Genomic DNA, 27772 nt, shown 5'->3' on the forward strand with positions numbered 1-27772 from the left:
CGTTTTGTCCCTATGAGGGTCTCTTCTCCTAAGTTTAAGCCTCGGTTCATCGGCCCGTATAAGATATTGGAGATTCTTAACCCTGTTTCCTTCCGTTTGGACCTCCCTGCATCTTTTTCTATTCATAACGTTTTTCATCGGTCATTATTGCGCAGGTATGAGGTACCGGTTGTGCCTTCCGTTGAGCCTCCTGCTCCGGTGTTGGTTGAGGGTGAGTTGGAGTACGTTGTGGAGAAAATCTTAGACTCTCGTGTTTCCAGACGGAGACTCCAGTATCTGGTCAAGTGGAAGGGATACGGCCAGGAGGATAATTCTTGGGTGAATGCATCTGATGTTCATGCCTCTGATCTGGTTCGTGCCTTTCATAGGGCCCATCCTGATCGCCCTGGTGGTTCTGGTGAGGGTTCGGTGCCCCCTCCTTGAGGGGGGGGTACTGTTGTGAATTTGGATTCTGGGCTCCCCCGGTGGCTACTGGTGGAATTGAACTGGTGTCTTCATCTTCTCTGTTCACCTGTTCCCATCAAGATGTGGGAGTCGCTATATAACCTTGCTGCTTTGTTAGTTGCTTGCCGGTCAACAATGTTATCAGAAGCCTCTCTGTGCTTGTTCCTGCTCCTAGACAACTACTAGATAAGTTGGACTCTTGTCCATGTTTGTTTTTGCATTTTTGTTCCAGTTCACAGCTGTAGTTTCGTTACTGTGTCTGGAAAGCTCTTGTGAACAGGAATTGCCACTCTGGTGTTATGAGTTAATGCCAGAGTTTTAAAGTAATTTCTGGATGGTGTTTTGATAGGGTTTTTAGCTGACCATGAAAGTGTCCTTTCTGTCTTCTGCTATGTAGTAAGTGGACCTCAAATTTGCTAAACCTATTTTCATACTACGTTTGTTATTTCTTCTTAACTCACCGCCAATACATGTGGGGGGCCTCTGTCTCCTTTCGGGGTATTTCTCTAGAGGTGAGCTAGGACTAATATTTTCCTCTGCTAGCTTTATTTAGTCCTCCGGCTGGTGCTGGGCATCTAGAATCAACGTAGGCATGCTACCCGGCCACTGCTAGTTGTGCGTTAGGTTTAGCTCATGGTCAGCTCAGTTCCCATCTTCCAAGAGCTAGTTCATATATATGCTGATGCTATGTTCTCTTGCCATTGAGATCATGACATCGGACCCTAATGATGGGATATCCCACCTTTTGAAAATTCCCATGGGATTGGAAAACCCTTGTGTAGGTCGAACAAAAAAGACTAGCAAGTAAAATGTAAACAATTTTTTTCAAATCCAAGTAGATGCAGTGGTGGGTGACCATCTGATCACAATATATATAATACCAGAGCATACCTTATGTGACCTGCCCTATCAGGACCGGCTCCAGGTTTTTGAGGGCCCTGGGCGAAAGAGTCTCAGTGGGCCCCCCTCTTTAACACATCACGATTCATGATGCACAGATAGAGCCGAGAAATATACCACAGCCAAGTAGCATATAACACAGCCCACGTAGCATATAGCACAGCCACATAGCATATTGCACAGGCCACGTAGTACATAGCACAGGCCACGTAGTATATAACACAGCCCACGTAGCATATAGCACAGCCCTCATACAGCCATGTAGTATACAGCACAGCTCTCGCAGTATATAACACAGCCACATAGTATATTGCCCAGCCACGTAATATATTGCACAGCTACATAGTATACAGCACAGCTCATGTAGTATATAGCACAGCTCACGTAGCATATAGCACAGCCACATAGTATATAACACAGGCAGCCCACGTAGTATATAACACAGGCAGCCCAGGCACGTATGTAGCATATAACACAGGCAGCCCATGTAGTATATAACTGTCATGATCTCAATGGCAAGAGAACATAGCATAAGCATATATAGGAACTAGCTCTTGGAAGATGGGAACTGAGCTGACCATGAACTAAACCTAACGCACAACTAGCAGTGGCCGGGTAGCATGCCTACGTTGATTCTAGATGCCCAGCACCAGCCGGAGGACTAAATAAAACTAGCAGAGGAAAATATTAGTCCTAGCTCACCTCTAGAGAAATACCCCGAAAGGAGACAGAGGCCCCCCACATGTATTGGCGGTGAGTTGAGATGAAATAACAAACGTAGTATGAAAATAGGTTTAGCAAATTTGAGGTCCACTTACTACATAGCAGAAGACAGAAAGGACACTTTCATGGTCAGCTGAAAACCCTATCAAAAACACCATCCAGAAATTACTTTAAAACTCTGGCATTAACTCATAACACCAGAGTGGCAATTCCTGTTCACAAGAGCTTTCCAGACACAGTAACGAAACTACAGCTGTGAACTGGAACAAAAATGCAAAAACAAACATGGACAAGAGTCCAACTTATCTAGTAGTTGTCTAGGAGCAGGAACAAGCACAGAGAGGCTTCTGATAACATTGTTGACCAGCAAGCAACTAACAGAGCAGCAAGGTTATATAGCGACTCCCACATCTTGATGGGAACAGGTGAACAGAGAAGATGAAGACACCAGTTCAATTCCACCAGTAGCCACCGGGGGAGCCCAGAATCCAAATTCACAACAGTACCCCCCCCTCAAGGAGGGGGCACCGAACCCTCACCAGAACCACCAGGGCGATCAGGATGGGCCCTATGAAAGGCACGAACCAGATCGGAGGCATGAACATCAGATGCATTCACCCAAGAATTATCCTCCTGGCCATATCCCTTCCACTTGACCAGATACTGGAGTCTCCGTCTGGAAACACGAGAGTCTAAGATTTTCTCCACAATGTACTCCAACTCACCCTCAACCAACACCGGAGCAGGAGGCTCAACGGAAGGCACAACCGGTACCTCATACCTGCGCAATAATGACCGATGAAAAACGTTATGAATAGAAAAGGATGCAGGGAGGTCCAAACGGAAGGAAACAGGGTTAAGAATCTCCAATATCTTATACGGGCCGATAAACCGAGGCTTAAACTTAGGAGAAGAGACCCTCATAGGGACAAAACGAGAAGACAACCACACCAAATCCCCAACAGAAAGCCGAGGACCAACACGACGGTGGCGGTTGGCAAAAAGCTGAGTCTTCTCCTGGGACAACCTCAAATTGTCCACCACCTGCCCCCAGATCTGATGCAATCTCTCCACCACAGCATCCACTCCAGGACAATCCGAAGATTCCACCTGATCAGAGGAAAATCGAGGATGAAACCCCGAATTACAGAAAAACGGGGACACCAAAGTGGCAGAGCTGGCCTGATTATTGAGAGCGAACTCCGCCAATGGCAAAAAAGCAACCCAATCATCCTGGTCAGCAGACACAAAACACCTCAGATATGTCTCCAGGGTCTGATTAATCCGCTCGGTCTGGCCATTCGTCTGAGGATGGAAAGCGGACGAAAAAGATAAATCTATGCCCATCCTAGCACAGAATGCCCGCCAAAATCTAGACACGAATTGGGTCCCTCTGTCAGAAACGATATTCTCAGGAATACCATGCAAACGAACAACATTTTGAAAAAACAGAGGAACCAACTCGGAAGAAGAAGGTAACTTGGGCAGAGGAACCAAATGGACCATCTTAGAAAAACGGTCACACACCACCCAGATGACAGACATCTTCTGAGAAACAGGCAGATCTGAAATAAAATCCATCGAGATGTGCGTCCAAGGCCTCTTAGGAATAGGCAAGGGCAACAACAATCCGCTAGCCCGAGAACAACAAGGCTTGGCCCGAGCACAAACGTCACAAGACTGCACAAAGCCTCGCACATCTCGTGACAGGGAAGGCCACCAGAAGGACCTTGCCACCAAATCCCTGGTACCAAAAATGCCAGGATGACCTGCCAACGCAGAAGAATGAACCTCAGAGATGACTCTACTGGTCCAATCATCAGGAACAAACAGTTTATCAGGTGGGCAACGATCAGGTCTATCCGCCTGAAACTCCTGCAAGGCCCGCCGCAGGTCTGGAGAAACGGCTGACAATACCACTCCATCCTTAAGGATACCTGTGGGCTCAGAGTTACCAGGCGAGTCAGGCTCAAAACTCCTAGAAAGGGCATCCGCCTTAACATTCTTAGAACCCGGTAGGTATGACACCACAAAATTAAACCGAGAGAAAAATAATGACCAGCGCGCCTGTCTAGGATTCAGGCGCCTGGCGGTCTCAAGATAAATCAAATTTTTGTGGTCAGTCAATACCACCACCTGATGTCTGGCCCCCTCAAGCCAATGGCGCCACTCCTCAAAAGCCCACTTCATGGCCAAAAGCTCCCGATTCCCAACATCATAATTCCGCTCAGCGGGCGAAAATTTACGGGAAAAGAAGGCACAAGGCCTCATCACGGAGCAGTCAGAACTTTTCTGCGACAACACTGCCCCAGCTCCGATCTCAGAAGCGTCGACCTCAACCTGAAAAGGTAGAGCAACATCAGGCTGACGCAACACAGGGGCAGAGGAAAAACGGCGCTTAAGCTCCCGAAAGGCCTCCACAGCATCAGGGGACCAATCAGCAACATCAGCACCCTTCTTAGTCAAATCGGTCAATGGTTTAGCAATATCCGAAAAACCAGCAATAAATCGACGATAAAAGTTAGCAAAGCCCAAAAATTTCTGAAGACTCTTAAGAGAAGAGGGCTGCGTCCAATCACAAATAGCTTGAACCTTGACAGGATCCATTTCAATGGAAGAGGGGGAAAAAATATATCCCAAAAAGGAAATCCTCTGTACCCCAAAAACACACTTAGAACCCTTCACACACAAAGAATTAGACCGCAAAACCTGAAAAACCCTCCTGACCTGCTGGACATGAGAGTCCCAGTCATCCGAAAAAATCAGAATATCATCCAGATACACAATCATAAATTTATCCAAATAATCGCGAAAAATATCATGCATAAAGGACTGGAAAACTGACGGAGCATTAGAAAGACCAAAAGGCATCACTAAATACTCAAAGTGGCCCTCGGGCGTATTAAATGCGGTTTTCCACTCATCCCCCTGCCTGATTCGCACCAAATTATACGCCCCACGAAGGTCAATCTTAGAGAACCACTTGGCCCCCTTTATGCGAGCAAACAAATCAGTCAGCAACGGCAATGGGTATTGATATTTAACAGTGATTTTATTCAAAAGCCGATAATCAATACATGGTCTCAAAGAGCCGTCTTTTTTTGACACAAAGAAAAAACCGGCTCCTAAGGGAGATGACGATGGACGAATATGTCCCTTTTCCAAAGACTCCTTTATATATTCTCGCATAGCAGCATGTTCAGGCACAGACAGATTAAATAAACGACCCTTTGGGTATTTACTACCCGGGATTAAATCTATGGCACAATCGCACTCTCGGTGCGGAGGTAACGAACCAAGCTTGGATTCTTCAAAGACGTCACGATAGTCAGACAGGAACTCAGGAATTTCAGAGGGAATGGATGATGAGATAGAAACCACAGGTACATCCCCATGAGCCCCCTTACATCCCCAGCTCAACACAGACATAGCTCTCCAGTCGAGGACTGGGTTGTGAGATTGCAGCCAAGGCAATCCTAGCACCAAATCATCATGTAGATTATACAGCACCAGAAAGCGAATAATCTCCTGGTGATCCGGATTAATACGCATAGTTACTTGTGTCCAGTATTGTGGTTTATTATTAGCCAATGGGGTGGAGTCAATCCCCTTCGGAGGAATAGGAGTCTCCAAAGGCTCTAAATCATACCCACAGCGTTTGGCAAAGGACCAATCCATAAGACTCAAAGCGGCGCCAGAGTCGACATAGGCGTCCGTGGTAATAGATGACAAAGAGCAAATCAGGGTCACAGATAGAATAAATTTAGACGGTAAGGTGCAAATGGAAACAGATTTACCAAACTTTTTAGTGCGCTTAGAGCATGCTGATATAACATGAGTAGAATCACCACAATAGAAACACAACCCATTTTTCCGTCTAAAATTCTGCCGCTCGCTTCGGGACAGAATTCTATCACACTGCATACTCTCTGGCGACTTCTCAGTGGACACCGCCAGATGGTGCACTGGTTTGCGCTCCCGCAAACGCCTATCGATCTGAATAGCCATTGTCATGGACTCATTCAGACCCGCAGGCACAGGGAACCCCACCATAACATCCTTAATGGCATCAGAGAGACCCTCTCTGAAAGTCGCCGCCAGGGCGCACTCATTCCACTGAGTAAGCACAGACCATTTACGGAATCTTTGGCAGTAAATTTCCGCTTCATCTTGCCCCTGAGATAGGGACATCAAAGTTTTTTCTGCCTGAAGCTCCAAATGAGGTTCGTCATAAAGCAACCCCAAGGCCAGAAAAAACGCATCCACATTGAGCAACGCAGGATCCCCTGGTGTCAATGAAAAAGCCCAGTCTTGAGGGTCGCCCCGGAGCAAGGAAATCACAATCCTGACCTGCTGTGCAGGGTCTCCGGCAGAGCGAGATTTCAGGGACAAAAATAATTTGCAATTATTTCGAAAATTCTGAAACCCGGATCTATTCCCCGAGAAAAATTCCGGCAAAGGAATTCTCGGCTCAGATACAGGTGCATGACAAACAAAATCTTGCAAATTTTGTACCTTCGTGGCGAGATTATTCAAACCTGCAGTTACACTCTGAAGATCCATTACAAACAGGTGGACACAGAGCCATTCAAGGGTTAAGAGGAGGTAAGAAGCAGCTAGACAGCAATTAAGGGCTAGGCAGCAAAACTCTGAGGGGAAAAAAAAAAAAAAAAAATTTCCCTACAACACTTCTTTTTCTCCTGCTTCAGCCCAAACAATTAACACTTTGCGGGCCGGTCAAACTGTCATGATCTCAATGGCAAGAGAACATAGCATAAGCATATATAGGAACTAGCTCTTGGAAGATGGGAACTGAGCTGACCATGAACTAAACCTAACGCACAACTAGCAGTGGCCGGGTAGCATGCCTACGTTGATTCTAGATGCCCAGCACCAGCCGGAGGACTAAATAAAACTAGCAGAGGAAAATATTAGTCCTAGCTCACCTCTAGAGAAATACCCCGAAAGGAGACAGAGGCCCCCCACATGTATTGGCGGTGAGTTGAGATGAAATAACAAACGTAGTATGAAAATAGGTTTAGCAAATTTGAGGTCCACTTACTACATAGCAGAAGACAGAAAGGACACTTTCATGGTCAGCTGAAAACCCTATCAAAAACACCATCCAGAAATTACTTTAAAACTCTGGCATTAACTCATAACACCAGAGTGGCAATTCCTGTTCACAAGAGCTTTCCAGACACAGTAACGAAACTACAGCTGTGAACTGGAACAAAAATGCAAAAACAAACATGGACAAGAGTCCAACTTATCTAGTAGTTGTCTAGGAGCAGGAACAAGCACAGAGAGACTTCTGATAACATTGTTGACCGGCAAGCAACTAACAGAGCAGCAAGGTTATATAGCGACTCCCACATCTTGATGGGAACAGGTGAACAGAGAAGATGAAGACACCAGTTCAATTCCACCAGTAGCCACCGGGGGAGCCCAGAATCCAAATTCACAACATATAACACAGGCAGCCCACATAGTATATAGCACAGCCAGCCATGTAGTATATAGTCTACAAGTCCTGTCCCAGCATCATTCATATGCCATACTGTAGAGGTCTGTCTGTGTAGTGTAGGACTCTGACTACAAGTCCCAGGCAGGCTGCATCCATTCCCCCCGCAATGCTTGGGACCAGGAACTTGAAAGGACACTTGAAAGGACAGGTCACTCACCAGTCAGGCACGAGTCGACTCACCCACCACCACGCCATCGCCGTCACCCCCGACCGTTGTGGACAAAGGATCTGCACATGCATGCACTGACGAATGCTGCTCGTCTTGCTGCTGCTCGCTGCGCTGGAACTGGACGGTGGACCCGGGTCCCGGATCATGTTGCGACGATCTGTGTGTCAGCGCTGCTCTTCTTAGGATGACGAGCTCCTCACTCTCACCCGGAAGTGACGACCGCCGGCCCGGAAGTGACTCTTCTATCCCCATGGTGATTGGTGAGCATTCCTGCAGTGAGTGACAGAGAGCTCTGTGTGCTGCCTCCTGCTGCCGGGAATCATATATCCGCTCCAGCTCCGCCTCCGAGTCCTGGCTGGAGTCACACACAGCTGTCAGCACACTAGCACAGGGATGGAGGGTCGGGAATGATGTAGTCCGGCTTTGGGGGCCTCCCAGGAGCGCATGATGCGCTGCGCATCAGTGTCGGCATAATAAGTGTCTTACCGTTATGGACCCCCCGTCTCGCCAGGGCCCCGGCACTTGCCCGGGTGCGCCAGGTGCTGACGCCGGCCCTGTGCCCTATGCACATCCGTTGTTGGAAACCTAAACGTTATTTTGATTAAACATTAGTCTAATAATCTGGACAATCTGTCTGATTAACGGATTTGAACTGTAGGCCTAGCAACGATCCATACTCCAGTGTGTACCCTTCCCCATGCCCAAACACTATTTACAAACTTTCTCCCTATCTGAGCATGGGGAAGAGGAGCAAAGAAGCTCACACATGAGTACGGATCTTTACGATACCTGCACTTCAAACCAACTACTTAGGGTACTGTCACACAGTGGCACTTTGATCGCTCCGACGGCACGATCCGTGACGTTGCAGCGTCGCTTGATTATCGCTCCAGCGTCGTAGACTGCGGTCACACTTTGCAATGCACGGCGCTGGAGCGATAATTTCATGACGTAGTTGCGATGTAGAAGTCATACGGGACATACATTGGGAATATCGTGCACACCTTTGTTACACGCTGCGATCATGCCGCCACAGCGGGACACTTGACGACGAAATAAAGTTTCAAACGATCTGCTATGACGTACGATTCTCAGCGGGGTCCCTGATCGCAGTAGCGTGTCAGACACAGCGATATCGTAACTATATCGGTGGAACGTCACGGATCGTGCCGTTGTAGCGACCAAAGTGCCACTGTGTGACAGTACCCTAAGACAGCATGAACTAGGCAGATAAGACAGCACTTTCACTTTGGTTTTATGGATAGAAAGAAGCAAAATAAGGTAACTAAGTACATTACACAGATTCATATCTTTACAAAGGCTGACCAATAATTAAATAAAAGAAAGTTTAGCGACTCTAACTTACACCTACTACGGGTATTATGAAACGTCTATCAGCTGCAAGCAAAAAAACATCACTGATTCATCCAACCTTTTAGTAAGAGTACATCCTACCATTTAAAAATAAAAAATACTGAAATGTAAGTGAAATGACGAAAAAAACTTTTCATGTCACCTCATAAATAAAGTTAAAATGTCAGCTCAATGTTAAATTGTGATGATAGCAAAATCTATAAAAGCCAACTTCAGTGGGATCCCCTGTGAATATAATCACGTCACTAAATACATTTTACTCCAAGACATCCTACCGGGGGGTTCATGCTCATTTTACAAGATCTATTGTGCTTTACATTTCATGTGCCTTTTTTTAATGGAAATGCGTATTTGAAGAATCAATTTATTTTAGCTAGGCATGCTGGACACACAGCGTGTAATAATTGCTCGCCTCAGAGCCGTAACTAAAATTCACAGATGTAGAGAAATCAGGATAACAGCAAAAATCTGTTAATGATCAAAAGTGTTGCAAGTGAAGGTTCAGTGACTCAGTCCACATGTATACCAACACTATACAAAAAAGTGATTATTCAGCTATTCACAGGAACAGAACTATTGATTCAAATAACAAAGAAAGCTGTATAAACCTCTCCGGCTGGGAAAATTGATTTTCCTTCTTCCATTTTTTGCCTTGAAGTTCCTTTAGGCATTTAATCTTTGTTCAGTTCAACTTTCTAATTCTACCCATGAATGCAAAAATAATTATTCGTTCTTCAAAAAAATATCCATGAAAAATAAATCATTTTGTGGCCTGACACAACACTTCCATGTCTATAATTGATCTCCAGGTAGTAATGTCTGAAGTTTGTATACAAACAAGTGAAAAGATTCTCCTTAGTGCAAAATGTTGAAGGATACATCTCACATTTCCACAAGTGAAAACTATTGATAAGAGAGAAATCAGGAAGCAACGGGTAGACGTACAGTCTACTGCAGTCATTGCCAATTATATTATTTTGTAACCTAAAGTAAATTTACACATTTTAGCACCATTTTCATCTATTTCTTAATCAAATTCGTGTCACCTGCAGCCTACCCTAAGAGCGAGTATAGAAACTTATTCCATACTTTTTAAACATATAACTTAATAAAACATTATGCACCAAGACCCAGGGATCTTTCTAGAAGTGGGAGCTTAGAGGAATTTAAACTGCTATAAAAAAAAGTTTTATATTGCTATTTATAGAGCCACTAGATGGTGGCCCGATTCTAACGCATCGGGTATTCTAGAGTTTGCATGTCCATGTAGTATATTGCCCATTTATTGCCCAGTCACGTAGTATATTGCCCAGCGACGTAGTATATTGCCCAGCTACATAGCATACAGCACAGCGACGTAGGATATTGCGCAGCTACGTAGTATATTGCACAGAGCCACATAGTATATTGCCCAGCCTTGTAGTATATTGCCCAGCCTTGTAGTATATTGCCCAGCCACGTAGTATATTGCCCAGCCTTGTAGTATACAGCAGAGCCACGTAGGATATTGCCCAGTGACGTAGTATATTACCAAGGCACGTATAGGGCCAAAAAATAAAAAATAAACATACTCACCTAACGATCCGAGGGCCCCTTGTAGTGTATCATACTCACCATTCTTGTCGCTGCTCCTCTGCGTCCTGCCTCTTCTCTTCCTGGGATCCTGTGCAGATGGTAGTGGTCGGCTTCAGGAAAATGGCCGCTGGATGCTGCACGTGCGCAGATCGAGATCGCGGCGGCCATTTTCCTGAAGCCGAGTTCCATTGCAAGTGCCAGGGCTGGTGGGAGCAGGACCTATGAAGACGTCGCGGTCACATGACCGTGACGTCACGGCAGGTCCTTGCCGCACACCAGCCCTGGGACGGGACCGGACCGCAAGCTGACGCTTGTAATGGAGCGGTCCGGGGAGCGTGGCGAGGAGCGAGAAAGGCGGCGGAGGGTGAGTATAATATAATATTTTTTTTATTATTATTTTTAACATTACATTTTGTACTATTGATGCCGCATAGGCAGCGTCAATAGTACAAAGTTGGGGACACACAGGGTTAATAGCAGCGGTAACGGAGTGCGTTACCCGCGGCATAACGCGGTCCGTTACCGCCGGCATTAACCCTGTGTGAGCGGTGTATGCGGGCGCCGGCAGTGAGTGCGGGGAGTAAGCGGCCATTTTTTTCTGGACTGTGCGCATCGCTGATTGGTCGCGGCAGCCATGACAGGCAGCTGCCGAGACCAATCAGCGAACGAATAACGGTGACAGACAGAAGGACAGACGGAAGTACCCTTAGACAATTATATATATAGATACAGTTGTGGTTTTGTCTTAGGCCCCCTTCACATGTCTGTTTTTGCAGTATGGGCGTCATCCTTTTTTTTACGGATACCACACGTACCCATTATAATCTATGGAGCTGCAGATGTCTGTGTATTTGCATGGAGCATGTGTCAGTGCAAAGCACATGGAGACATGTCTTTTTTTTACCAGCAGCACGGATAACAAGGGCCAATACAAGTCTATGGGTCCGTGTAAAATGTGTACAGCATCTGTGCACTGTATGTGATTAACATTGCAAAGTATACGAGAAGTTTTGGAATTGATTTTCTTAAGCCATACTGGAAAAAATGGATGGCACGCTGACCCAAAACACTGATGACACCGGTACTGTTTTTTTCCAGTACCAGTATTCAACACTATTCACTTTGTATAAAAGAGCACAGAACACCGAGGTCCCCACAGTTCAGCCTCAGTGACATGTTGCAACCTCGATGACGTCACCGCAGGTCACTGATGCTGCTCTTGCAGCAGCTCATTTCCCAGTGGTTCTCAGCCTGGACGTTCACATCTTGACACTGTCCAGGTTGAAAAGTATTTATCCCCAGACATAGATTACAGCGTGGGACAAAACGACGTACAGGTAAGGGATATTGTTGCTTTTTATTTTTGTTTTATTACAGGAGACATTGGCTTCAATGAAATGGGCGTTAGGTGAGTATAACTGTGTTTGATATTAAGTAAAAAAGTAAAAGAGTTTTGTTTTATTTCAAGTAAAAGACTTTATTCTGGCTGTGTACTTACCATACAACTATAGGATTAGTAATGGATAGGTGTTTTATAGAGGCATCTACAACAGTAATCCGTGGGCTTGATGTCACCTGAGAATACAAAGGTGACATCAACCACACAAATATGAACGCCACTTACCACCACTACAGGGCAAGTGGGAAGAGCTGGGCAAAGTGCCAGAATTGATTGATTAATAGATGTGCCTTTTCTAGGCAGCAACAGGCTGCTATTATTAGGCTGGGGGGCCCATATCCATGGCCTCTTACCAGTCTAAGAATACCAGCCCTCAGCTGTCTGCCTTAGCTTGACTGGTTGTCAAAAATAAGGGGGAAACCAATGCTGATTTTTTTAATTATTTATTTAAATAATTAAAAAATATGGCATGGGAACCCCTCTGATTCTTGATAACCAGCCTTGCAGAAGTTGACAGTTGAGGGTTGCAGCCCCCAGCTGTGATTTTTGCCTGGCTGGTTATCAAAAATAAAGAGGAACCCACGCTGAGTTTTTTAAAAATGATTTATTTACAGCAGCTCTTGCTCTCGCTGTTATTAGCAGCAGCAGGCGTCGGCTGCTGGGAGCAGTAGTCCCATCATCTGACATCAGTGACTGGAGGTAAACTTTATACCTCCAGTCACAGCTGTGCGCTCACACTGTCTTTTGACCAGCAGTGATGACAGCATGGGAACTGGGGCTGTCTGACCGGCGGTGATGAGTTTATCATCAATCAGAAGCGGTGTTTGCTGCACTGTCGTGCACATGACAGCTTGGCAGACACTAGATGCTCGGGGGCCCCATTGAATTGAATACATTCAAGTGAATGGGGTCCGGGTACTGTTCTGGTACCCGGACCCAAACTTTTTGTAACTGTTCGGCCGAACCTGCCAGACCCGAACATCAGGTGTCTACTAGCTCCATGCCCAGGCGGTGAGCATTTTTATTGGTACATTTTTGCCTCTCTCATTGGTACATTTGTCTCTCTCTCATTGGTATATTTCTCTCATTGGTACAGTTTTATCTCTCACTCTCTCATTGGTACATTTCTTTCTCTCTTTACTCTCTCTCTCCTCTCTCCTCACACTATGTCTCTCACTATCTCCCTCTCTCTCATCCCTCCTCCCTTCCATCATCACGCCCCCCTGCCAGTGAAGTTACTCCAACTAACATCCTGGAGATATTGACACCGTTGTGCAGCATGCGCTGACTCCTGCACATGCGCCAGACTTCAGACAGAAGTACTCATTTCTGGTTATATTATACATCTCATGAGAATTTAATGTAAATTGCACCTTTAGAAATATATTTACTTTGAAAATGTATGACTTTTCTAATACTTATTTCACCCGCTGTATATATAGACAGGTGTCAAAAATGCAGCAAATTAAGAAAGCTTTCAGAAATAGAATTATTAATAGTTAATAACATTTTAGACAACCAACCTGTTTTAACACACAAAGGGTGATGATGATACTAATTATTGATTTGAATTAGATTTCTCTTTTGTTCATTCACTTTGCATTTTATGAATTGAAAACCAAAACTGCAGTGTGTATTTAACCAAAGATTATGCAAAATTGAATAATGAAGCCTTTATTAAATATATGTTAAAAGCATGTATGTCTAAAACAAAAGAGACACAAAAACAGATTGATGGGTGACCCAGCTGAGGTACCTCCATGAAAGAAATACATTTCACAATATACACAATAAAAAATAGTAAATAAAAAATGATGTACACGTGATAAATTACTTGGATTGGCAGTTTCAAAATGTCAAAATTTCCTGAAAAAAGAAGCAATTGGTAAAATAGGATGCACGATAGATTATTAATGGATCGCCAACAATACACACCTGACGTATTTCACACATGCCTAGTCTGAATAACAACAAGAAGTGGTCTTCACAAGGGAATGTTATACTAGTACTAGTCCCCAGATTATGGTGTGCGGTGGCATAATGTACATTAGCAGGACCCCTCTAGTCTCTATTTCATACAAACAAAAAATATGTACGGTACTTTGTGAAGACTTCAGAGACTGTAGCTGATGAACTGAAAAATCTACCAACTTGGCATGTCACAGATGACATGGCTCCATTCATAGCAAGATCCATTAAACAGATCCAAATGTCGCCTTTTTGGCTACACTGACTTATGATGGGGTTGAAATGCATATATAAAGGCAGAAGTAGGGATGCAGAGGTATCTTCTGATGGTACCACCCACTGTGGAGATTAACCGAAATATCTGAATTTGCATAATTGCTAATTTATCAATAAATAAAATCTATTTTACAAAGATGATGAAAACATACTGTGGATCAGAGTCTTCTTTGGGATGAAAGGATAGTGATGCCAGGTGGGCATTAAAATAGAAAGTATAAATAACGGCCTAGTATTACTATCCTTATGTGCATTAACCTGACAAAGGTCCTGATCCAGATAGAACCAGGTTTAGACAAAAATGCTAACATATTGCTCCATCACACTAACCATTTATGATGTGTTCACATGAGCTGATTTCAGACCGTTAAATAAGTATGATCGACCATTTTCAAGTTGTTCAGCGATTGTTTATCAGACTCTTAATTCAGGTTAACAAAGAATGATGGGGACAGAACAATCTCTAACTAGATGGGTATTTCCTGAAGGAACTACAGATAGTGCTTTGGAATGGTGCCTGGGTTGCCCCTGCAAGACTTTCACACTTGGTTTGGTAGTTTAAATCAACCAAATGATCCAAAATCACTAAGTGCTAGCCCAATGTTACAAATCCGTCCGTTACATTCAACGCTAATTAATAGCTATGCAACAGAAAAAGCACAGATAACTAATGTATTTAAAAAATCATTTTTATTCCAATAATTACAAATTAACAATACCCACAAAAAACAAAATAATATAACCTTAAACCTCAAATGTAAGGGACTGTTATGGTACTCCTCTCATTACACACAAAATGCATTTTACAGCCAATAGACATAGAAGCAGCAGAGCACTAAGAAGTGTATAGCCATAACACACTAACGTGGTGTAACATTCCACCTCCAGTGGTAATAAGGTAAAGTGCGGCTAGCAACTACCTCAGTTTACTTCTAAGTTCCTGTCATCCCGCAAACTGCAAACTTGTAGGCTTGAAAGATCCTAAACTGACCTCCAAACAACGTCCAATTACATAATGCTAAAGATAGACAGTAAATGGCATAATACTTACAACGTGTGAGACGAGTCCACCAGTCCCTCACCCCGACGCGCGTTTCGTCGCCGAACTTCCTCAGGGGGCGTCCCCCTGTAGTATTATGCCATTTACTGTCTATCTTTAGCATTATGTAATTGGACGTTGTTTGGAGGTCAGTTTAGGATCTTTCAAGCCTACAAGTTTGCAGTTTGCGGGATGACAGGAACTTAGAAGTAAACTGAGGTAGTTGCTAGCCGCACTTTACCTTATTACCACTGGAGGTGGAATGTTACACCACGTTAGTGTGTTATGGCTATACACTTCTTAGTGCTCTGCTGCTTCTATGTCTATTGGCTGTAAAATGCATTTTGTGTGTAATGAGAGGAGTACCATAACAGTCCCTTACATTTGAGGTTTAAGGTTATATTATTTTGTTTTTTGTGGGTATTGTTAATTTGTAATTATTGGAATAAAAATGATTTTTTAAATACATTAGTTATCTGTGCTTTTTCTGTTGCATAGCTATTAATTAGCGTTGAATGTAACGGTTGGTTTGGTAGTTGTAGCCCCTCAGGATTGAGGCCACTCTGGGTCCGATTTAGGTGGGCGGGGTCACTCTGGGACCAATTTGGTGGGCAGAGCCACTCTGGGTCCGATTTGGTGGGCAGGGTCACTCAGGGTCCGATTTGGTGGACGGGGTCACTCAGGGTCCGATTTGGTGGACGGGGTCACTCAGGGCCCGATTTGGTGGGCTGGGTCACTCTGGGTTCGATTTGGTGGGCGGGGTCACTCTGGGTCCGATTTGGTGGGCGGGGTCACTCTGGGTCCGATTTGGTGGGCGGGGCACCTCAGGGGTCGATTTGGTGGGCGGGGTCCCTCAGGGGCCGATTTGGTGGGCGGGGCTACTCTGGGGCCGATTTGGTGGACGGGGTCACTCTGGGTCCGATTTGGTGGGCGGGGCCACTCTGGGTCCGATTTATGGTAGGGGTCACTCTGGGTCCGATTTGGTGGGCGGGGCCCCTCAGGGGCCGATTTGGTGGGCGGGGCCACTCTGGGTCCGATTTGGTGGGCGGGGCACCTCAGGGGCCGATTTGGTGGGCGGGGCCCCTCAGGGTCCGATTTGGTGGGCGGGGCCCCTCAGGGGCCAATTTGGTGGGCGGGGCCACTCTGGGTCCGATTTGGTGGGCGGGGCACCTCAGGGGCCGATTTGGTGGGCGGGGCCCCTCAGGGGCCGATTTGGTGGGCAGGGCCCCTCAGGGGCCGATTTGGTGGGCGGGGCCATCTGGGTCCGATTTGGTGGGCGGGGCCACTCTGGGTCCGATTTGGTGGGCGGGGCCCCTCAGGGGCCGATTTGGTGGGCGGGGCCCCTCAGGGGCCTATTTGGTGGGCGGGGCCACTCGGGCCGATTTGGTGGGCAGGGCCACTCTGGGGCCGATTTGATGGGCGGGGCCCCTCAGGGGGCGATTTGGTGGGCGGGGCCACTCTGGGGCCGATTTGGTGGGCGGGGCCCCTCAGGGGCCGATTTGGTGGGCGGGGTCACTCTGGGTCCGATTTGGTGGGCGGGGCACCTCAGGGGCCGATTTGGTGGGCGGGGTCACTCTGGGTCCGATTTGGTGGGCGGGGTCACTTTAAGAGCTGATATTATCTGACAAAAGTGTGTCCTGTGGGGTCATGTACAGTTCGTAGGCGTTGGCATGGTAACTGTGTCTGACTGCGCATATCAATGAGCTAATCAGCCAGGTGGCAGTTGGCAGTTATTTTTAGAAATTGCCTCAGAAATCAGGCCCATTATAAACGTATGGGAAAATTTCCCTATTGAAATGCATTGAGACACTTTTTTCAAACGCAAGTTGCGCCAAAACTACAAATCCGATCGACACGAAAAATACTTAGCACACCTCTTGGGGACGCTGGCTTCGAAATGACACCTCACTCGAGTCTGTGAGTTTAGTGGTTCGGGCCGCATTACGTGCAGACTGAATAATAAGAAGAACTAGATGGGTATTTCCTGAAGGAACTACAGATAGTGCTTTGGAATGCTGCCCGGGCTGCCCCTGCAAGACTTTCACACTTGGGTGCCCCTCAGGCGCTGGTTTGGTGGGCCGGGTCACTCTGGGTCCGATTTGGTGGGCCGGGTCACTCTGGGTCCGATTTGGTGGGCCGGGTCACTCTGGGTCCGATTTGGTGGGCCGGGTCACTCTGGGTCCGATTTGGTGGGCCGGGTCACTCTGGGTCCGATTTGGTGGGCCGGGTCACTCTGGGTCCGATTTGGTGGGCCGGGTCACTCTGGGTCCGATTTGGCGGGCCGGGTCACTCTGGGTCCGATTTGGCGGGCCGGGTCACTCTGGGTCCGATTTGGCGGGCCGGGTCACTCTGGGTCCGATTTGGCGGGCCGGGTCACTCTGGGTCCGATTTGGCGGGCCGGGTCACTCTGGGTCCGATTTGGCGGGCCGGGTCACTCTGGGTCCGATTTGGCGGGCCGGGTCACTCTGGGTCCGATTTGGGGCCCGGGTCACTCTGGGTCCGATTTGGCGGCCCGGGTCACTCTGGGTCCGATTTGGCGGCCCGGGTCACTCTGGGTCCGAATTGGCGGGCGGCGCCACTCTGGGTCCGATTTGGCGGGCGGCGCCACTCTGGGTCCAATTTGGCGGGCGGCGCCACTCTGGGTCCAATTTGGCGGGCGGCGCCACTCTGGGTCCGATTTGGTGGGCGGCGCCACTCTGGGTCCGATTTGGCGGGCGGCGCCACACTGGGTCCGATTTGGCGGGCGGCGACACTCTGGGTCCGATTTGGCGGGCGGCGCCACTCTGGGTCCAATTTGGCGGGCGGCGCCACTCTGGGTCCGATTTGGCGGGCGGCGCCACTCTGGGTCCGATTTGGCGGGCGGCGCCACTCTGGGTCCGATTTGGCGGGCGGTGCCACACTGGGTCCGATTTGGCGGCCGGCGCCACTCTGGGTCCGATTTGGCGGGCGGCGCCACTCTGGGTCCGATTTGGCTGCCGGCGCCACTCTGGGTCCGATTTGGCGGCCGGCACCACTCTGGGTCCGATTTGGCGGCCGGCGCCACTCTGGGTCCGATTTGGCGGCCGGCGCCACTCTGGGTCCGATTTGGCGGCCGGCGCCACTCTGGGTCCGATTTGGCGGGCGGCGCCACTCTGGGTCCGATTTGGCAGGCGGCGCCACTCTGGGTCCGATTTGGCGGGCGGCGCCACTCTGGGTCCGATTTGGCGGGCGGCGCCACTCTGGGTCCGATTTGGCGAGTGGGGCAATAATTATAATAACACTACAGATAGTGCTTTGAAATTGTGCTGTGCTATCACTTTAAGAGCTGATATTATCTGGCAAAACTGTGCTGGTGTGGTCATGTACAGTTCGCAGGCGTTGGCATAGTAACTGGGCCTGACTGCGCATATCAATGAGCTAATCAGCCAGGTGGCAGGTGGCAGGTACATTTCAAATTGCCTCAGAAACCCGGCCATTATAACCTATGGGAAAATTTCCCTATTGAAATGCATTACAATGAGGGGAAAAAACATTTTCAAACGCAAATTGCGCCAAAACTACAAATCCGATCGACACGAAAAATACTTAGCACACCTCTTGGGGACGCTGGCTTCGAAATGACACCTCACTGGAGTCTGTGAGTGAAGCGGTTCGGGCCGCATTACGTGCGGACTGAATAATAATAAGAACTAGATGGGTATTTCCTGAAGGAACTACAGATAGTGCTTTGGAATGGTGCCCGGGCTGCCCCTGCAAGACTTTCACACTTGGGTGCCCCTCAGGCGCTGGTTTGGTAGTTGTAGCCCCTCAGGGTTGAGATTTGGTGGGCCGGGTCACTCTGGGTCCGATTTGGTGGGCCGGGTCACTCTGGGTCCGATTTGGTGGGCCGGGTCACTCTGGGTCCGATTTGGTGGGCCGGGTCACTCTGGGTCCCATTTGGTGGGCCGGGTCACTCTGGGTCCCATTTGGTGGGCCGGGTCACTCTGGGTCCCATTTGGTGGGCCGGGTCACTCTGGGTCCCATTTGGTGGGCCGGGTCACTCTGGGTCCCATTTGGTGGGCCGGGTCACTCTGGGTCCCATTTGGTGGCCCGGGTCACTCTGGGTCCCATTTGGTGGCCCGGGTCACTCTGGGTCCCATTTGGTGGCCCGGGTCACTCTTGGTCCAATTTGGTGGCCCGGGTCACTCTGGGCCCGATTTGGTGGCCCGGGTCACTCTGGGCCCGATTTGGTCAACCCGGGTCACTCTGGGCCCGATTTGGTGGCCCGGGTCACTCTGGGGCCGATTTGGTGGCCCAGGTCACTCTGGGTCCGATTTGGTGGCCCGGGTCACTCTGGGTCCGATTTGGTGGCCCGGGTCACTCTGGGTCCGATTTGGTGGCCCGGGTCACTCTGGGTCCGATTTGGTGGCCCGGGTCACTCTGGTCTGATTTGGTGGCCCGGGTCACTCTGGGTCCGATTTGGTGGCCCGGGTCACTCTGGGTCCGATTTGGTGGCCCGGGTCACTCTGGGTCCGATTTGGTGGCCCGGGTCACTCTGGGTCCGATTTGGTGGCCCGGGTCACTCTGGGTCCGATTTGGTGGCCCGGGTCACTCTGGGTCCGATTTGGTGGCCCAGGTCACTCTGGGTCCGATTTGGTGGCCCGGGTCACTCTGGATCCGATTTGGCGGGCCGGGTCACTCTGGGTCCGATTTGGCGGGCCGGGTCACTCTGGGTCCGATTTGGCGGGCCGGGTCACTCTGGGTCCGATTTGGCGGGCGGCGCCACTCTGGGTCCGATTTGGTGGGCGGCGCCACTCTGGGTCCGATTTGGCGGGCGGCGCCACTCTGGGTCCGATTTGGTGGGTGGCGCCACTCTGGGTCCGATTTGGCGGCCCGGGTCACTCTGGGTCCGATTTGGCGGCCCGGGTCACTCTGGGTCCGACTTGGTGGGCCGGGTCACTCTGGGTCCGATTTGGTGGCCCGGGTCACTCTGGGTCCGATTTGGTGGCCCGGGTCACTCTGGGTCCGATTTGGTGGCCCGGGTCACTCTGGGTCCGATTTGGCGGGCCGGGTCACTCTGGGTCCGATTTGGCGGGCCGGGTCACTCTGGGTCCGATTTGGCGGGCCGGGTCACTCTGGGTCCGATTTGGCGGGCCGGGTCACTCTGGGTCCGATTTGGCGGGCGGCGCCACTCTGGGTCCGATTTGGCGGGCGGCGCCACTCTGGGTCCGATTTGGCGGGCGGCGCCACTCTGGGTCCGATTTGGTGGGTGGCGCCACTCTGGGTCCGATTTGGCGGCCCGGGTCACTCTGGGTCCGATTTGGTGGGCGGCGCCACTCTGGGTCCGATTTGGCGGGCGGCGCCACTCTGGGTCCGATTTGGCGGGCGGCGCCACTCTGGGTCCGATTTGGCGGGCGGCGCCACTCTGGGTCCGATTTGGTGGGTGGCGCCACTCTGGGTCCGATTTGGCGGCCCGGGTCACTCTGGGTCCGATTTGGCGGCCCGGGTCACTCTGGGTCCGATTTGGTGGCCCGGGTCACTCTGGGTCCGATTTGGTGGCCCGGGTCACTCTGGGTCCGATTTGGTGGCCCGGGTCACTCTGGGTCCGATTTGGTGGCCCGGGTCACTCTGGGTCCGATTTGGTGGCCCGGGTCACTCTGGGTCCGATTTGGTGGCCCGGGTCACTCTGTGTCCGATTTGGTGGCCCGGGTCACTCTGGGTCCGATTTGATGGCCCGGGTCACTCTGGGTCCGATTTGGTGGCCCGGGTCACTCTGGGTCCGATTTGGTGGCCCGGGTCACTCTGGGTCCGATTTGGTGGCCCGGGTCACTCTGGGTCCGATTTGACGGGCGGCGCCACTCTGGGTCCGACTTGGCGGGCGGCGCCACTCTGGGTCCGACTTGGCGCGCGGCGCCACTCTGGGTCCGACTTGGCGGGCGGCGCCACTCTGGGTCCGACTTGGCGGGCGGCGCCACTCTGGGTCCGACTTGGTGGGCGGCGCCACTCTGGGTCCGATTTGGTGGGCCGGGTCACTCTGGGTCCGATTTGGCGGGCCGGGTCACTCTGGGTCCGATTTGGCGGGCCGGGTCACTCTGGGTCCGATTTGGCGGGCCGGGTCACTCTGGGTCCGATTTGGCGGGCCGGGTCACTCTGGGTCCGATTTGGCGGGCCGGGTCACTCTGGGTCCGATTTGGCGGGCCGGGTCACTCTGGGTCCGATTTGGCGGGCGGCGCCACTCTGGGTCCGATTTGGTGGGCGGCGCCACTCTGGGTCCGATTTGGCGGGCGGCGCCACTCTGGGTCCGATTTGGCGGGCGGCGCCACTCTGGGTCCGATTTGGCGGCCCGGGTCACTCTGGGTCCGATTTGGTGGGCGGCGCCACTCTGGGTCCGATTTGGCGGGCGGCGCCACTCTGGGTCCGATTTGGCGGGCGGCGCCACTCTGGGTCCGATTTGGCGGGCGGCGCCACTCTGGGTCCGATTTGGTGGGTGGCGCCACTCTGGGTCCGATTTGGCGGGCGGCGCCACTCTGGGTCCGATTTGGCGGCCGGGTCACTCTGGGTCCGATTTGGCGGCCCGGGTCACTCTGGGTCCGATTTGGCGGCCCGGGTCACTCTGGGTCCGATTTGGCGGGCGGGGGCACTCTGGGTCCGATTTGGCAAGCGGGGGCACTCTCGTCCGATTTGGTGGGCTGGGTCCGATTTGGTGAGCGGGGCAATAATGATAAGACTACAGATAGTGCTTTGTAATTGTGCTGTACTGTCACTTTAAGAGCTGATATTATCTGACAAAACTTGTGACCTGGTGGGCTGGTAGAGTTTATAGGCGTTGGCATAGTAACTGGGTCTCACTGCGCATATCAATGAGCTAATCAGCCAGGTGGCAGTTATTTTTAGAAATTGCCTCAGAAATCAGGCCCATTATAAACGTATTGGAAAATTTCCCTATTGAAATGCATTGAGACACTTTTTTCAAACGCAAATTGCGCCAAAACTACAAATCCGATCGACACGAAAAATACTTAGCACACCTCTCAGGAACGCTGGCTTCGAAATGACACCTCACTGGAGTCTGTGAGTTTAGCGGTTCGGGCCGCATTACGTGCGGACTGAATAATAAGAATAAGAATAAGAAGTTATCCACGGTGGAATAACAGTATAGTGCTTTGTTCCAAAGCACTATAAAAAGAATAAGTTTACCACGTTCGGATTACAATATAGTGCTTTGTTCCAAAGCACTATAATAATAAGAATAAGAAGAAGTTATCCACGATGGAATAACAGTATAGTGCTTTGTTCCAAAGCACTATAATAAGAATAAGTTTACCACGTTCGGATTACAATATAGTGCTTTTTTCCAAAGCACTATAATAAATCATTCTGTGTCATCAGCAACACATCTGTTTACAGCGGGAGATGGGCTGACGAAACCAATAGGGCCCATTCACCAAATCTTTTCCACCAAAATGTTGTAAAAGCTATGGAAATTAGCAAAATTTACGAGCAATGGATTGCGCAACAGTTTTCTGACTTTTGGTGTTTTTATGATAGTTTGAATAAGCTCCACCAATATGGACAGAGACAGGGCAAGGCTGGGTGTGGTCACGCTCGCCCACATAGTGATTAAAAATTGCCGGCTTGTTGACTCCAGAAATGTTACTCCAGTCCACAGAGGCACTCGCCATTTAGATGAGGCACCAAATTCATTAGGTGGCGTGTTCTCCTTAATTAATTTGGCGCCTTCTACTTCTGCAATCCTGGCATAGTGAAATTGTGCACTGCACCAGTCTTGACGAATCGACCCCAATGACTTGCTCTGGCATAAACCATCTAATCACACAATGAATAAGCATCATTTTGCTCATTTTTTGGATTATTGCTGACATGTTCACACCTGCGATCTCTCATCTTCACAGCCAGTATTTATAAATGTAGGTTACACATGCACACATACTGTACGTGTGACACAAACACTGTACGTTACACACACTTCAATAAATAACACACAATGTATGTTATACACACATATAAACATAGTGCATGTTACATACATCATCTCAGTATATAATACACATCACACACTTACACACATACAGTGGCATGTGAAATAAGCTCTAAAAGGCCTACACTTAAAGATTACACATTTTCCTTTGTCATTTTTTTTGCATTTTAAAAATTACACCCTCGGAGATTTGTGTGCTCAGATAACTTTGACCAAGGTTTCAGCGCTTAATTAGCCTATTAGGGTTATGGTTTGTTCACGATCATCTTTAGGAAAGGCCAGGTGATGCACATTTTCCAGTTTTGTAAAAACCCAGCCTCCTCTAACCTTGTGCCAAAAAACAGCAGCCATGGGTTCTTCTAAGCAGCTGCCTAGCACTCTGAAAATGAAAATGGTGGAGGCCCATAAAGTAGAAGAAGGCTATCAATAGAAAGAAAAGTACTTTCAAGTTACTCTTTCCTCAGTTCGAAATGTAATTAAAAATGACAGTCAGCAGAAATATTGGAGGTCAAGATAAGCAAAATTTCAGTGAGAGCTGCTCGTAGGATTGCTAGAGAGGCAAATCAGAACTCCTGCTTGACTACAAAAGATTTCGCAGACTGTGGAGTTGTAGTACACTGTTCTACTGCTTAGAGACACCTGTTCAAATATGGCCTTCATGGAAGAGTCATCAGAAGAAAACCTCTCCTGAGTCCTCACCAAACAATTCAGTATCAGAAGTATGCAGTAGAACATCTAAACAAGCCTGATGCATTTTGGACACAGGTCCTGTGGACCAATGAAGTTAAAATAGAACTGTTTGGCCACAATGATTAAAGGTATGTGTGGAGAAAAAAGTGCACAGAATTTTAGGAAAAGAACATCTCACCAACCATTAAACCTGGGGGTGGATCAATCATGCTTTGGGGTTGTGCTGCAGCCAATTGCATGGGGAACATTTCATTTTTAGAGGGAAGAATAGATTCAATTAAATTTCAACAAATTCTTGATGCAAATATAACACCATCTATTTTACAACTTTCTGAATCTGATTATTCTGAAATACATTTTAATTAATGAAAAACAATATTTAGAAACCTACCTGAATATAAGCAAATGTGTCTGTTACAAGCAGTAACAGACCAAGGTAAAGTACTGGATTCTGTCATGACAAAATATAAACAATTTACTGACAATCATTATGCAGTGGGAAAAAGAAAGGAAGGAAAAATGTTATCAGTGTACAAACAATGATAAATGTCTATCTATTGAATGTAATAATCAAATCACTTTTCTAATAGACTGCAGTTAAAAATTCCCAACCGTCTCTACTCTGTCTTCCAGCTTTTTTTTAACTTCCATTCCAATGACATTTTGTTGGAGAAATGGGACATCATCAGTGACGTCTGTTTAAGGGGCTGGACTGGTCTCTGCTCTTCCTGCTTGCCGCATTCTCTCCTTTTCAATGTACACTGAGGGTATGTGCACACGTTCAGGTTTTTTCATGTTTTTTTCGCATTTGTTGAGATAAAAACGCTATAAAAACTCATTAAAAATGCATACATTATGCATCCTATCATTTAGAATGCATTCTGCATGTTTTGTGCACATGATGCATTTTTTTACGCGAAAAAAACGCATCGCGGTAAAAAAGCAGCATGTTCATTAATTTTGCAGATTTTCCGCGTTTTTACCGCTATTCTATGCATTTGGAAAAAAACACACAAAAAACGTACAAAAACGGCGTAAAAAACCGCTTAAAAAACGCATGAAAACCGCGAAAAACAGCGAAAAAAAACGCATGCGGATTTCTGGCAGAAATGTCCGGTTTTTGTCAGGAAAATTTCTGCTAGAAATCCTGACGTGTGCACATACCCTGACAGTACACTGTCTTGCTGGCTCATCACCTCTCATTAGATCTGATGAGGGAGCGCACTGTCACTGTGCTTTCAAAGTAATATAGTATTGTGAGCAGTGAGTGCATACTGAGCATGCATCAGAATTGACAACTAGCTCAGCAGAGCAGGGACTAGCCCAGCCCTTGAAACGGATGTCACTGATGACACTTTCTTTCATTGTGGGGATAAAGTCCTGGCTCCTTGATCACGTCTCATTTGAATATCCCAGCATGCAGTGGGAATTCTCATAAATTTTTTATCAGAACAGAAGTAAAGAAAAAAAAAAGCAGGGAGATATAATAGAGAGGGAATGGTAGGGAATTTGTAATTGACATATAGTAGAAAAGTGATTACAATAGGATTTATTCAATTAAATAGACAATTAGGGTAAAGTTCAAATTTGATTTTAGACCACCTCTCTAATAAAAATATATCATAATCAAATCTTTAAAGGATGGTTCCCAAAAAATCTATTTATTCCCTCTTCATGGTATAGGGCATAACTTGCTTATCACTGGAGGGCCAACCGTTGGGACCCCAAGTGATCCTGAGAATGGGGCTTTGAAACCCTGAGAACAGGAAGGATTGCTAGGGTTCCAACCTCCAGAGATTAGCAAAATATTCCCTATAAATTCCCTAGAATAAATTGATTTTAGGAAATTACCCTTTAACAATGAATATTGCATTTGAGATTTGGTTTCAATTTAAAAAGAAAAAAAATTTCTAAAACGACAATTGTTTTTCATTCTCATTTATAATAATATTTCAGAAAAAGTTAAAACGTTAGAAACATGAAAAATGCTACCAATAGTTTAAATAAAAATTGAGCGGCGCAGGAATGATGGATGAGTTAATGCATTATGCATCTCCGCTGCAATCAACTCTAATCTCTTACACACATTGGCCAGAAATATTGGAGCAGTTGGTCACTTCAGAACTGAATATCTTACAAAGCCGCTGATAGATTTGTAAATGCAGCCCATCGAGATTATATCCAGTCACAAGGATAAAGTGTTCATAAATTGGTGAATATATAAACCCTCATTTTTAAACTTAGATGACCTCCAGAATATTATTAGTCTTTATAACAAAAGTAAAACTTCCTAGATTGAACCATACACATAACAGACATAGCAGAGCTTGCTTTGTCTTTGAAGCATTTCAGCTTGCATTCTCTATGAAGTCTTACAATTCTCTGCATTATAGTAATTCAGATGATATTATGCCAGAAAACAAATTGTGAAATATCAGAGTGAGTTAATCCAAATCACAAATTCAGCTCTGCTACATTACTATACGACTTTGAAAGAAATGGACAGGTAGCCTAATTTAGTAGCTTTGGCCATGAGGTCTACAATGAGCAGGGGAGAGATATTCATGAGGATGTCGCTACAATCAGATAATCACTCGGATCATATTAAACAAAACTTTCTTTTCCCAAATTATAAGATTATTTCCACTTAGAGGAGAGGGACAACAGTTAAACTCACCATGACTAAAGGGCAGAACCAGTGTTTGCTTTAGGGTGACACACTTTTGGCTGAGCTCTTGTCTTTTTAAAGACCATTAGTCGTGGTCCAAAGGTCACATGTGACGCTGAACCCTCCAGGCGATAAACTCAATTTACCTAAGGATTCCATGCGCCATCTGCTGGATTAAGAAGGATTCTTATGGTGGATGATCAGTCCAAGGGTACAAATATTACTGTTTTCGTGTGAGTAGTAATGGGTCCGTTTCCCAGTTCGGAGTTCATTACTATCTTCATAAAATATAACTAAAACTAATAAGTGCCATATGAAATATTTTATACACTTCTTACAATTTCTGGCACTAAATCTTCATTAAAGACTTACAATGTTCATTTAAAAAAGGATTTTTTTTTCCAGGAAGAGAGGAAGAGCACCACAACTGTCCACTGGCTGTGTCTGGTATTGCAGCTCACCCCAATTTAAGTGAATAAGGCAGAGTTGTTATAGCAGTTTTGACAGAGCAGAAGGAGAGTGTTTCTTCTGCTCAGAAAAAAAAGGTGAATGCTGCAGCCAGTCACTGATTGGCTGCAGCACATTTGTGACATCCGTTTTGTCAGTAGACTGGTGGGGGACACAAGCATCAGTCCGGGAGGCATGTATGGTTTTTTTCTTCACTCTATCCAGCACCCTAGGGTCATTGGTTAAGAGCAGTCCAGTAGGGGCACATTTTATGGTATGATAATTTACAATATATTTTTTTAAAATTGTAATGTTGTAATTTTTTTGTTTGTTTTTTTGCAAAACTATGCTGTATTATCAATTCAACGAAGCAAAAGAAAAAGAAAGGAAGCCTGGAGAATTGTAGGCAGTCATAAAACATTACTTATCACATATGTAAATGCTGACATAAAGGACATGACCCGGGGCTTCCAACGGGTGGAGCTTGTGTGCAGGCGCAAGGCGTACAGTGCACGTTAGTATAAGGGGCTGTCCGGTCCAAAGCTACAAGTCTGCAGTCACTCCATGTGGCTGCAGACTTGTGAATCCTCACAGCGCGCACACTGCTTGCTGTGAG

At 47.5% G+C, this 27772-nt stretch overlaps 1 protein-coding gene across 1 annotated transcript in view; it reads right to left on the bottom strand.

Moving 5' to 3' along the window:
* The window catches only part of LOC143809155 (bifunctional protein GlmU-like), a 190163-nt gene extending 163352 nt beyond the window's left edge, over positions 1–26811 (bottom strand). Inside the window, exons 1-2 of the mRNA XM_077292295.1 lie at positions 26719–26811; positions 24433–24492 (exon numbers count right to left, since the gene is read on the bottom strand). Coding sequence (XP_077148410.1) covers positions 24433–24492; positions 26719–26721 — 63 coding nt within the window. The 5' untranslated portion in view covers positions 26722–26811. The remainder of the gene's footprint in view (positions 1–24432; positions 24493–26718) is intronic.
* Between the last annotated feature and the right edge of the window lie 961 nt (positions 26812–27772).

The sequence above is a fragment of the Ranitomeya variabilis genome, chromosome 2 (assembly GCF_051348905.1).
Source record: "Ranitomeya variabilis isolate aRanVar5 chromosome 2, aRanVar5.hap1, whole genome shotgun sequence".
Lineage (NCBI taxonomy): Eukaryota > Metazoa > Chordata > Amphibia > Anura > Dendrobatidae > Ranitomeya > Ranitomeya variabilis.